Source organism: Falco rusticolus, chromosome 10 (assembly GCF_015220075.1).
Source record: "Falco rusticolus isolate bFalRus1 chromosome 10, bFalRus1.pri, whole genome shotgun sequence".
In the NCBI taxonomy this organism is placed as follows: Eukaryota; Metazoa; Chordata; class Aves; order Falconiformes; family Falconidae; genus Falco; species Falco rusticolus.
The window spans coordinates 22,833,594-22,846,037 of record NC_051196.1 but is presented as its reverse complement, the minus strand read 5'-3'; the positions used below and the strand labels follow the sequence as shown (position 1 = coordinate 22,846,037).

Genomic DNA, 12,444 nt, shown 5'->3' with positions numbered 1-12,444 from the left:
GGCCTTTGCACGTGTGCCATGTCCTGCCTTGTAGTGTGCCCAAGCGCACGCACCGCATCCCCGCAACTGCCTCGCTCCCCGTCCGGGCGGGCTTGCGCAAGGCGCGGGGCCCGCGGGCGAGGTGGGGGGTGGCAGGGTGCCGACCGGCTGCCAAGCGGCTGGCACAGCACAGGGGGGGGCCCACAGCGGCAGCGGCTGCTGGAGCCACATCAGAGCGGCCCCCCCGGAGCAGCCGGGAGCGTGCGGTGCTGCCCTCGAAGGAAATGCGCTCACTCCCATGTGCTGCACACTTGGGTTCGCCTCGCTGCTATTTTTATTTGACTTTTCAGGGCCCGTTTCCTTTTTCCGGCTGTTTTTGCTGTGATTCCACCATCGCTTCGACCTCGCTTTTCCCCTCCCTCCCTTTTGCCTCTTCCTTCACTCTTTCCTTCCTTTCCATGCACTCATTCCTACCGCTGCACCGGGCTCCCTCTCCCCCCTCCCCGCAGCCGGTGCTCACAGCAAGCTCCTGCCGAGTGTGCCAGTGCCAGTGCACCCCCAGGACCGCCAGCATGTGCCTCCCACCGCCGCTCGGGTGCTGAACCGGCAGCACCGGGCACAACCTCCCCTATTGCCTGGCCTGCAGAGGCAGCTGGGGGGAGATGCTGGGGGGGTCGCAGGCAGCACACGGTGATTTCCTGGCTCGGTGGCTGTTGCTGCCTGCGAGGAAAGGGTAACGAACGGGGCTGGTTATTGCTGTTTTATCTGGGACGGTGCTGATGAGCTGGTGGAGAGGAGAGGACTTTGCTCCAGCCTTGACACAGAAAAAGGCAGCGAGTCACCCTGTCCCAAGCCACCAAGTCACCCTGTCCCAAGTCACCGTCCCGCTCGCACTGTTGCACGAGCCACTGCATCCCACGGGGACCCCAGCCCCATCCACGGGATATCAAGCATCAATAGGGCTATTTCGGGATGCTGGAGGGATGCAGGGGGTGTTGTTACATTTGGGGACGGTGGTTGGGATGAAGCATGGAATAAGAAAGAAAACCTGAAGCTGAATCAGTGCAACCCCCCCGTGGAGGCAGCAGAAAGGGCAGGAGGAAAAGAAGGCAGTGCTTGTTCCTGAGGAGGAGGATGGAGCTGGGAGAAAGAGCCCAGGCATGGTGGGACTGGCCAGGGAGGAGCATGGCAGCAGATGCAGCTCCAGGCGGCCTCTGGCATCGGGCTGTGCCGAACCGTGGCTCCCCAGCGGGACCCCGGTGCCAGCCTGCCCCATGCCACGCAGCCGGCATCTCCAGGGGCCTCATCCTGCCAGTCACCCACAGGCCATGGAGGGAGCCAACAGGAGCAGCACCCCCAGCCTGCGCCCCCCTACTCTCACTCCCAAACCAGGGTCCCTGTCCTGCCCCATCAAACATGGGGCCCTGCCAAACCCTGCCAAACCCTGGGGGCCCTGGGGTGGGCCCTCTCCTCCCCACCCCTGGCAATGCAGCCCCCCTCCCAGCTCCTTCCAGCCCAGGTCTCAGAGGCCGGGGGTGGGCAAGGACCCCTGAGAATTCCCTGCCCACCCCTTCCCGCAGCCCCCCACCCCAGCCAGCTGCTTGAACTCCCAGAGAAGCCCCCAAGGAAAGGTGCCCCCCATCAAGGTGGGGTGGGGGTCACACTCATTGGCAGCACCCACTGCTCCCCACCAGCTGCAGCCCGGACTGGCCCGGTGATGATGGCCGAGACCCCAGTGGGCACGGGCCCCGGGGATGCTGGCGTGGCTGTGGTCCAGGTGGCCGCCTGGCCTTGACCGTGGGGACCCCCAGCCGTGGGCAGCCGTCCGGCGCCGCTCAGCGCGCACAGCCCACTGCTGCCATCTCGTGTCCTCCTCCGATGTCCCCACAGCCACGCAGCCGGGGCTGGCCCCACTCACCGCCCCACTCACGGCTGGGACAGCGTCTGCCCGGGTGCGGAGGGGCTGGGGAAACTAAGGCAGGGGCAACACGAGGCCACCCCCCAGCCGCTGCCCCAGCCCTGCCCACGGCTTGGGGAGGGGGAATGGCCCCCCAGAAAAGCAGCTCCTGTAGCAGAGCCTTGTCCTCCACCGCCCATGCACCAGTAGAAGTGTGCAGGATGGGGCCCCGTGGGCCTGGGATGCAGGTGCGCTGGGCAGGGGCAGGATGTTGTGGTGCCCATTGCTGCTGCGTGCTCCTTCCTGGGCTTGCACAGCCCCTGCACCCTGTCCACATCCTGCACCCTGTCCAGACCCTGCACCGCACCCGGACCCTGCACCCTGTCCAGACCCTGCACCACGCCCGGACCCTGCACCCTGTCCGGATCCTGCACTGTGCCCGGACCCTGCACCGTGCCCGGACCCTGCACCGTGCCCGGACCCTGCACTCTGTCCGGATCCTGCACTGTGCCCGGACCCTGCACCCTGTCCGGATCCTGCACTGTGCCCAGACCCTGCACCGTGCCCGGACCCTGCACCGTGCCCAGACCCTGCACCATGCCAGCCCCATCCACAGCACGAAAGCCCCTGGGTCACCAGCTAAAGCACCCAAAGGGCTTCCAGGGAAGGAGAGGTTTTATTTCTAGCTTCCCAGAGACTCTTTGTCACCCAACAGGGGAGCAGGGACCCCAGCTGGGGTGCTGGCAGAGCATGGTGACAAGGGAGGATGCACCTCAGCTCACGGAACCCCTCATCCCTCTGGGCTCAGCGCACTGGGGGGTGCCAGGGCACCCGTAGTGCCAAGCAGCCAGGTCCCTCCATGGTGCTGCCTGTCCCAGAAGCTGAGCCCTGGTCCTTGAGCCCCCACAGCTGCCTGGGGTTTTGCTGTTTCTCTGCAGGCACCAGTGTTCCCCAGACTTCCCTGGGCACCCAGCAATGCACCCTGGCTTCCCCATCCGCCACAGGTGCCCGGCTGCTCTGCATGTCCCGGCAGTCCAACAGGGACAAGTGTCCCTCTCCGCAGCGTGGCCACCCTCAGAGCCTTGTGGATGCGCAATGCTCCCGCTTCCAGCAGAGCCCTCAGAGCCACGGCTCCACACGTCCTCTTTCTGCCCCAAAAAGCAATCGCTGTCCCCCAGAAAGCAGCAGGTGATGCAGGGCCAGGAGCATCACAGAAATCCAGCACCTCGCCTCCTTTTTTCAGCACTTCCCCCTCTTCTCCCCCACATTTCTGGTGTTCCAGCTTCCCACCACAGCCATCCCATGGCAAAACAACCTGCCAGCCCCCACCACATGAGATGGAGCCGATGCCCAGGTACCACTTGAAACAGGAGGACAAATTCAACTTGGGCATCCACGGGTAGCACCTCTTGCTGCCTTCAGGGTTGAATTTACCCCAGGTTTCCAAACAAGACTCCAGCAGCCATGGTGCTGGAGCACTGTGTCTCTCTGGCACGTGGCAAGGGTGTCCCTACGAGTCCCGGGCGGCACGGTGGGGTGCGTGCAGGGCATAGAGCTTCTCCCAGCAGGTCACCAGCCTCTCTGCCTTCCTCCCAATCTCCCGCAGCTGCTTCCTCCTGCCACCAGGTCCCCTGCGCCGGGGCTGTGCCGGGATGCGCGGTGGGCTCTGCAGTTGGCATGACGAGGGACCAGAAATACCCTCTCACCATCACACAGGTATTAGGCAGGGGGACAAAAGCCACAACCTGTGGGGTCTGCGTGGGCAAAGCTGCAGGCTGGGGTGGCTGAACTGCCTGTGGCCATGGCAAGGATGTGCTCTTGGGTCCCCAGGGTTCCCCAGAGCTGTCCGTCCCCACACAAGCTGGCAGCATGCACCCCCCAGCACATCCACGGCCAGGGCATGTGGCCAGCTTGGGTCTGCAGGCAGCTTTCCAGGCCAGCAGCACCCCTACCCACACCAGCAACCCCCAGACAGGGCTGGCTCCGGCTGGGGTCCCTAGCAGTGGTGGGCAGGACCACCCCAGCACCACGCCAGAGCCAGGCAGATCCGGGGAGCCGGTGCTTCCATGCCAGGGGCTTTCCCCACCGGTTAATGAGTTGCTGAGCTGCCACAGGGATCCTCCCGGCTGGGGTTTCCCCAGCAAAGCCCCGGGATGCTGGGGAGCCCAGAGCAGCCCTCTGGGGAGAAATCCCAGTTCCTGCCTACAAGTATCCAGGAGGGAGGGCAGGACTGGATGAGCCCACCCACCAGGTGCACATCCCGCCAGGACAAGGCTCTTCGTTCCCATCAGCCATGGCATTGCTTGGGAGTTGGTGGTAAAACCCCACCAGCCTGTTCCATGCTGCCACAGCCAGACTTCCCTCCCCAGCCAGTTTAAAGCTCCCCGGGATGTGCTATCAGCATCCCCCAGCCACAGACACCTGGGATGCTGCAGGAAGAGCCTGGAGACTCCTCATGGACAGCCAGGAGAGCAACAGGGCAGGCTCTGCCCGCAGCCCACATGGTGGGGAACTGGGAGCCACTGGGGTGCCTGGGAAGGGGCAGGGCTCCCACCTTGCTGATTTTCCTGCAGTTCTCCCTGAGCACGAAGTCGGTGTTTCTGGCCACTTTCCGCACTGCCAGCTCCTCGGGGCCACGCAGGCTGCCGGCCGCCACCTCCCGCAGAGACATGCTGATGTTGTAGATGGACAGCAGGATCTTCTGGTCCTGGAGAGGAGGGAAAGACACAGCCCCAGGGAGGGAAGGGGGCTCGATGGCTCTCCAGGGTCTCAGCCCACATGACACCCCAGCCCTGGGTCCCTTGGTGCTCACCTTGTCCGAACGACAAGCTGGCCCAGCCCTTCCACTCCTGTCTGCCGACCCGCTCAGGTTTTTCTGGAGCAATAAAGGAAGAAGATCAAGCATCCCAAAGCCTCAGTGCCTCCTACATTGGGCAGGGATCCCCTGCTTAAACACAGTACTCTCCCCAGTAATGCCAGCAAAGTGGCCAGGACCATATTAAGCTTCCAGGCTCACCCCTCCCCACCCAGACCCCACAGCAGGGCTGCATCCAGCTCAGTAGCATCCGCTGAGGTTGAGGGCTGGGGCCCTGGGCAAACACACCCCCCCTCCCTGCTCACCAGGTTCTGGATCTCGTGGAAGATGACAGCACGGTATTGCCGGAGGATTTTGGCGATGCTGCACCTTTTGCCTCTACTCAGCACGGCGACGAGCAGGAGGAGCAGAACAGTGCAGGAAAGCACCCGGGGGAAAATCTGCACAATGAAAGGCTCAGTATCAGCCGGGGATGAAGGGATGCTCTGGGATCTGCCTTCAGCCCCTTGCCACAAGCCCCCATCAGAACTGTCCCCTGTACCTGAAGACACAGCATGTGCAGGAGGAGCTCAGCCATCTCCCCCAGAGGACACCCTCCCAGCTGGGCAAAGCCCTTGAGAAACTGCCCCAGCTGGAGCCCAGCCCGGGCAGCACTGCCCATGGCGCATGCTGAGCTCTCCCCAGTGCCAGCAGCTAAGTACCTGGCACAGATATGTACTGGGACCTTTGCAGGCCTATAGGGTCTGTCCCCAAGCTTTCTGCCCCAATAGGGTCCCCAGTAGCTCCCCACCTTGTGGCATTTCAAGGCCAGACCCTCAACCACCAAAACCCAAAGGGAGCAGAAAGGGATGTGCCCAGCTCTCTGGTGAGGAGCTGGAGGCAGGGAGCTGGGGAGCTGGAGGCAGGGAGCTGGGGAGACGGAAGCAGGGAGCCATCTGGCTCCACACCAGCCAACCTCCACCCTCAGCACAAAGGGCTTGGGGCACCCTTGGAAGGATGCTCTCCGCACCGCCACAAACCCCACATCAGTCCTGCGGCATTTTTCCAGCTCCCACGCAGCCCCCGCTCATCCCGGGCTCAGGCACCCTCACCCAAGAACCAGACAGAAGCAGCACAAGCTCCTGCTCTCGCCAGCGCGTCCCAGCTGCCTCCGAGCCTCCCGGCTCCAAGCCTTCCCGGCAGCCCTGAGCCGGGGAAACCCAAGTGCTGACATCTGAGCTGGCGGGGGAGTACGGGGAGGGGGCGGCCGGACCCTCCGAGGGATGAGTCTGGAGGCTTTGAAGAAAAGCCAGCACAGCCTCAAGTGATCGGGACTGGGATATTTGAGCAGTCCCACAGCAGCAGGGTGCGGACGGGAAGCCCGATCCATGCACAGCATCTGCCAGGAAAGGAGCCCGACAGCTCTCCACGTCTCCGCGTCGCTGAGCACTGGCACAGTGCTGGGGCCCCATCCTGGCACTGGGGCACTTTGTATCACCTCCTTTTTGCAGGAAATGCCCCCAAAATCCCCCGCAACCACCCTGGGTGTCAGGTCTGGGCAGGCAGAAAGCGGCTCAGCTCCTTCCAAATATGCAACCCCTGTGCTGCGGCCAAAGCGCGAGCGAGGAAGAGGCCGGCAGCTCTGCCTGCTGCCAGCATCTGCCTGCCCCAAGCCACAGCTCGCACCTCGGCAGGTCCACTGCCAGCCCAGCCGCACCTGGCTCTCAGGCTTGGCCTTTCACTCAGAGAAGCCAGAAGGAAGAAGTTTCCTTGCTGAAGTCCAAGCCCAGGCAGATGCCATCCATCCTGCCCTTCAGTGGGAAGCTGGAGGCTTTGTTTGTAAAACCTGCACCCACTCCATGCTCCCCACTCGGTGATGGACTAGTCCTGGCTACAAAAGGGGGAGGAAACCTTTCCCCACCGGTTCCTGCAGCTCAGCAGGAGTGATGGGGGTTTAACACGAAGTGAAACCCAACACGCCGCAAGTCTGGGAACCCATGGACGCAGGCGTCACCTTGGAGCAGAAGAGCGTGCGAGGAGATGAGCAAATCCATGTGTAATCAGTAAAAATCCCATTGGTCTCTTCAGCTTCGTTAATCGCCGCACGCCTTCCAGCAGAGCTGCACTGGGCCCCGTCTGGGGGCCAGGAAGGGCAGGGAAGAACCTCCCCGCGCTGCTGGCTTTGCTTTCTGCAAACCCGCAGAGAGATCTCACCCTGGAGGTGATTCAGCAACCAGCCGAGGGTATAATCCTCAGGGACACCCAAGGAGAGCGCTGCTTCTAGGAGGACACCCTGTGCAAAGTCTAAGGGTTGCTTTCAGGAAGCCTCCTCCACCGGGAAGACAAGGCCATGCGATTTTACCATTAAACTGGGAAGGACTTCCCTCAAGTGGCTTATTAAACAACTGGGACCAAATTCCAGGAGAAAGCACACCATTTCCAGCACTTCCAGGCAGCCGAGCCTGGCACTGGACTCTCAGTCCTTAGCACGGGAGGAAGCGCAGCCTGCGGTCAGAGCAGCTCAGTGAGCCCCCCGGGCCGGGGGCTCAGGGAGGGCACTGGGTGCTCCCAGCACCCCCGGAGAGCGGGGAAGCAGCGGTGACAAGAGAGGGATGCAGGGAAAGATGAAGCTGGCAAATCCCGGTCCCCGCCATTGCTTCCCACCCTCAGGGAGGCGGAAAAGAAGTTGAGCGGCTGCTTTAGGGTTATTCCTTCTGCTGCCCTTGCTCCCAGCTCCCGGGCTGGCATGTCACTTCCCAGGGGAAGGCTGGCAGGGAAGGAGCAGCCAGGGAGCATGGGTGCAGGACGGCCACAGCCTGGCAGGGAAGCTAATCTCTTCCTCGGCTCTAATCCTCCAGCAAATACGAGGAGATAAGGGAAATCACCATTATTGACAGAGCAGCTCCCGGTGGCACTCCTGCTAGCCCCAGCCACCCAGGCAGCCAGGGGCAACGGCCGGCCGCCTGCCCGGGCACCCTGCTGGGGTTCCCAGGTCCTTCCAGCCAGATGGACCCAGTCCCAAACACCCTCCTACCCAACAGGACCCTGCCACCACCCTGAGCCCCAGCACCTGCCACAGACCCGGGCAGGGATGGACCCTCCATCCTCCCCTGGGGGACCAGCCGGGTCCAAACCCCATCCCAGCCACAGCAGCCAGATCCCAGCTGGACCGTAGCCCCTTCCCCAGCATCTTCCAGCTCCATCCCACCGCCAACCGGACCCCAGCCCCATCCTGACTCGGCCCAGCCCCATTCCCACCAGTCTGAGCCCCTTTCCCGGCAGACCGGCCGCCCTAAGCCCCATGCCAGAGAACCAAGCCTCGTCCCCATGGATCCCAAGCCCCTTCCCGACTGCTGCGAGTCCCGCCCACCCCCCCCCGCACCGAGCCGACCCCACCCCAGCAGTACGGGGGGCTCCGGGCCAGCGCCCCCCACCCCCGGGGCCGTGCGGCGGGGCGTCCCGGGCCGCCCCCCGCCTCGCCAGCCTCGTGTGGGGAAGGGGCGGCGACCCCCGCGCACTCACCATGGAGCCCCGCGGGCGCGGGGGGGGCCGCCGGTGCGGACCCTGCGGCGGCTCCCGGGGACCCGGCCCGGCGCTGCGCCGCGTCCGCTCCGCCGGGGCTCGCGGTTTGAACTTGGCTCCACGGTGGGAGGGGACGGGCCGGGCCCGGGCACATCGCCGGCGGCCCAGCCCCGGCCCCCCCGGGGGAGCGCTGCCCTGCATCGCCCCCCGCCCGCCCGCGGCCCCGGCGGTGACCCCCCGGCGAGCGGGAGGGGGCCCCGCTGCGGGCGAGCGGTGGCCGCAGGGCCGGGGCAGGAGGGGGACCCAGCCCCGAGGGGCGCCGGGGGGGCGCACAGGGACCGCGCCGCCCCGCTCTCACCCCCCAGGGACCCAAAGCGACATGTGTCCCCACCACAGAGCTGGGCTGGGGCAGCCCTTCGTGCCCCACAGCCGTGCCCAGCACCCCCAGCCGGGCTGCCTCCTGCGCCCCACAGCCGTGCCCAGCACCCCCGGTTTCCCCTCCTGCCGGCAGGCGCAATGCCATTTCTGGGTTCGCCGTCAGTGGCCCATCAGCCCGAACAACTGCACAGCGCGCGTAGCAGAAGTGACCATCCAGAGCGAGACCCCTGCAATACCTACGCGCATGCTGTCCCCGCGCTTCCAGCTTCCCCTCCGAGTTTTGAACGGGCACGTCAGCATCAGCACGCCAGCCCAGGCACGGAAAACTGCCCTGACTCAAGTTCACTTGCTTTTGTATAGGATAAAATGGGAAAAAATGAACTGACAGCAACAAGGCTCCACTGAGGAGTGGAGGGCATGTGGTTTAGTAAGAGAAATGGTTGAATAATCAGGCTTCTGCTTGGCAAGAATGGGCAAGAATGTTCTTCCACGTGAAGTGGGAACGGCGGTGTACACAACAACATACCGCTGCAGACAGGACCCATATAACTTGTTTATTGAGCTCCATATATAGTTAAAATTCGTAGGTGCCATAATCCATTTAAAAAACACGAAGACATCTACAAACATTAAAAGGCTCCAAGATTGATGAGCCCTTTTACCTAAAGAAAATAATAAAATAAAAAATCCCAAACCCCAGGGACATAACCACCACCCTGGCCAGGGGAAGGGGAAGCTGCAGGTACAAAAAAGCTGGTGGCAAAAGGAGCTCAGAGCTGCAAGGATGCAGTGCAGCACCCAGCAGAGCTCCCAGCACATCCCGGCGTGCAGCGCTGGAACCAACCTCTTCCTCTCACCACCCACGAGGAGCAACTCCAGCAAGTCCTTCCCATGCATTTTCTCAATCCCAGGGCTCTTGGGTAGCCTTTCCCAACAAACCCCTAAGGGATGTGGTGCCGCCACCCAAGCAAGGGGCAGGGGAAGCACACGGATCCCAGTCGGTGGGTGCACACACAGTATCTGGCGCAAGGGAGATGCTCCAAGCACAAGCTGGGAATTTCTCCAGTGAGAACAGCCATGCCACTGCGGTTCCAGCCGTCCCTCCCCACCTCAACTCCGCAGCCACCAAAGGAGAGCACTGCAGGGCAGAGGAATTCACGCACCACTGGCACCCAGCTCTCCCAAGCACACTGCTGTGCTAGGAAGGGCCACAGCAACTGAAAAGCCTTGTTCCCTTCCCAGAGAAGTGGGACACAGCTCCCATGTCTGAGCACTTACACAGATCACCTTATGGAGGAAGAGTAAAAGCCACGTGAGAAGCTGAAGAACAGCATGCATTGAAAACTATTTTTCGACATTTCATTTCTCCCGTAGTTTCTGGCTCAGTCTTGAAATCCCTGTCCAGCCACGTTCCCCTCCCACATCTACCCTCTCCTTTTCACAACAGCAATGTGTCCATTCTGCTCCCTGAACTCCCTTCCCCCTTGCATCAGCCCACATACAGGAAGGGTGCCGCATGAAATCCCTGAGTCTCTCAACTCCCAACATCTCTCACTCACCTTTGGGAAACTACAATTCCACGGGACATCCGTGATCTACACCCTCCTTAATGCAAATGCAGCTTCACATGCTTTCACCAACTATTCCAAGAGAAAGCACAAGAGTTTCTGTTATAAACGGAGAGAAAAACAGGCTTTTGCTTCAAGACCAACCGTTGCTACTTTGATGTTAAGAGACATGGCTTCTCATTCTTTTTGGCAAAAGGCTGTAGCACAGCCTGGTGTAAGCACCACTGGCAGATATGCCCCTACAGTGGTGGGAGCCTGATAAGTTCAAAGGTTTCTGCTATCAGACCCACTCTTCCCAGAGTCAAAGGGCAAGACCACATTAAAAGAGAACATAAGGAAACAGAAAAAAAACCCCCAAGCTGTATTTTATACATACTAATGTCCAAAAAAGTGATAAGAGGTTTTGACCTCCAACTAAATACATGATATAACGCACACACACAGACCTGGATACTTTTGCTATATTCTAACACATAAGACATTAAGTTTCATTCAATAATCACAAGAAAGTCAAGTTTTTGGAGGTCAAAATAATACAGATCACAAGTGTAGAAAATTGAAGACAGTTTACAAAGGGTCCCAAACACAGAGCTTTTCCTCTCACTAATTTGCTTTTTCCACCTGTGCTTGAAAAGCATCATCCCAAACATCCCAACTGAAAGCAGTTGCCACCATAAAAGTGTGCAGTCTCTCAATGACTCTAAATAAATGTTGTTCCTTCAAAAGGGCCTTCAGGGACCGCAGGATTTTGCCTTACTTCAAAATACCACTGCCTTTAGTGAAATCAGACACCTAAAAGAATAAGGTTATACTATATACATCTAAAAAAATCAAGGAAGAAGTTTCTAAAAATATGCTCTTGAATTTCACAAAATGCTCCATCTGCTCAGGTTTGAGGAATACTTCTGAGTTGTGTTGCAGCCTGCCAGAAGACCAAGCTAAACCAGGCTTGTGGCAAAAAACTTAAAAAAAAGAAGGGGGTAAAAAAAAAAGGGGGGGGGGGGAGGGAAAAAAAACAAGAGGGGCCAGCACAGCCCAGTCCTTCCCCTGGGCTGCTTGTCTTCCCCCAACAGAACTCCACTCGTCTCCTTCAAGGATGTTCAGTGAGCTCAAACAGCAACAAACGAGATCTGCTGACAAGGAACCAGCACCAGACGGGCCAAACATGACAGAAACTGCACAAACGGGGACAGGACGGGAACACATGCTAGGGAAGAAACCAGAGGCACTGCCAGATACCAGAATTCATACAAGCACTAATTAAAGCTTGTATTTACAGGGGGGATTCAGGCATCAAAACGCCAGTGGAGCCCCACAAGACCGCTCGTCTCTCCTACATGACACCAGCAACAACGTTCAGAGGTGTTGCAGAAGCCGATGACCGCGTTGTGTGAGCCAAGAGCACTATCGCTGGGAACAGAAGGAAGTGGCTTTTCTTTTTGGAAGATCTTTCATACCACCACCGACCTCCTGTCCTCCAAAATCTGTACCACCATAAGGGCGAACGCACCAAAAGCAGGTAAGCAGACAAGTCCTACAGAGATGATTAACGCAGCTGAAACCAGCACACTCTAGAAGGTATTTTTAAGCTTGGCTGCCACAAGCACAAGAATCTCTCCGATCTTTTTCTGCCAATTCTCTATGTCCTTGGAGACATCACACCAGAGCTCTCCGTGGCGAGGTTCGGCGTTCTCACAGCGCTTCCTCACCTCTTCTTGTTGTTCCTATAAGGAAGAGAAACGACAGTTTGCAAGTCTCTTAACACCCTGGTTTGTTCCAGCACAGAGCCAAAATTTTAACAATTCCCTCGCCAATTCAAAACACTCTTCCAAAGCTTCTGGTGGGTGTTTTGGTTTGGTTTGTTGGGTTTTTGTTTGTTTTTTAAAGGCAGTACAGAAGCCTGAGTCAAAATTCAGAGGCAGCAGCTCTCCTGCCTTGCTGAACAAACTGGCCAAATTACAGTCAGGCAAGTTTTGACTACACCAGAGGAACTGCAGAGAAGCTTCCTTTGCTTTACCACCTGCAGGAGATCAGTCAAGTGAGAGGTCTCTCTGCAATCAGAAGGTAAACACTCCCATTATTTCAATAATATCAGGCAGTAAAAACTGCCATAAGGGATTAGAACAGACTGTTCCTCTGGCTGTGTTCACGTGCAACCTGTGCTTGACACTTGTGAAGAAACAGCACTAGTTACACAAACCCAGCGCAGCAGTTACAAGAAAGTCACCTACAAGAAAGCTTGTATTTTACAGAAGAAAGGTTTCACAGATTTTTGCACAAACTAGCATAACTGTGGACAGCAAAGC

General features: G+C 59.4%; 2 protein-coding genes across 2 annotated transcripts in view; both read right to left on the bottom strand.

Moving 5' to 3' along the window:
- Positions 1 to 1,575: 1,575 nt before the first annotated feature.
- On the bottom strand, positions 1,576 to 8,393 carry C10H20orf204 (chromosome 10 C20orf204 homolog). Its single transcript, XM_037402670.1, has 5 exons — positions 8,193 to 8,393; positions 4,997 to 5,131; positions 4,689 to 4,751; positions 4,431 to 4,583; positions 1,576 to 3,542 (listed from the first exon to the last, which is right to left on the bottom strand). The coding sequence occupies exons 1-5, from the start codon at positions 8,391 to 8,393 to the stop codon at positions 3,387 to 3,389; spliced, it is 708 nt and encodes a 235-aa protein (XP_037258567.1). The 3' UTR covers positions 1,576 to 3,386.
- A 710-nt stretch (positions 8,394 to 9,103) lies between these two features.
- Positions 9,104 to 12,444, bottom strand: part of PRPF6 (pre-mRNA processing factor 6) — a 28,034-nt gene continuing 24,693 nt past the window's right edge. Inside the window, 1 exon segment of the mRNA XM_037402425.1 lies at positions 9,104 to 11,862. Coding sequence (XP_037258322.1) covers positions 11,710 to 11,862 — 153 coding nt within the window. The 3' untranslated portion in view covers positions 9,104 to 11,709.

What these genes read in the sequence shown, in the direction of transcription:
- C10H20orf204 (XM_037402670.1), bottom strand. Translation starts at nt 8,393, where the DNA reads ATGCAGGGCAGCGCTCCCCCGGGGGGGCCGGGGCTGGGCCGCCGGCGA. An exon ending in CGCGCCCGCGGGGCTCCATG is followed by an intron (nt 5,132 to 8,192) that starts GTGAGTGCGCGG and finishes TTCATTGTGCAG; the next exon opens with ATTTTCCCCCGGGTGCTTTC. An exon ending in ACTGCAGGAAAATCAGCAAG is followed by an intron (nt 3,543 to 4,430) that starts GTGGGAGCCCTG and finishes TGCCAACTGCAG; the next exon opens with AGCCCACCGCGCATCCCGGC.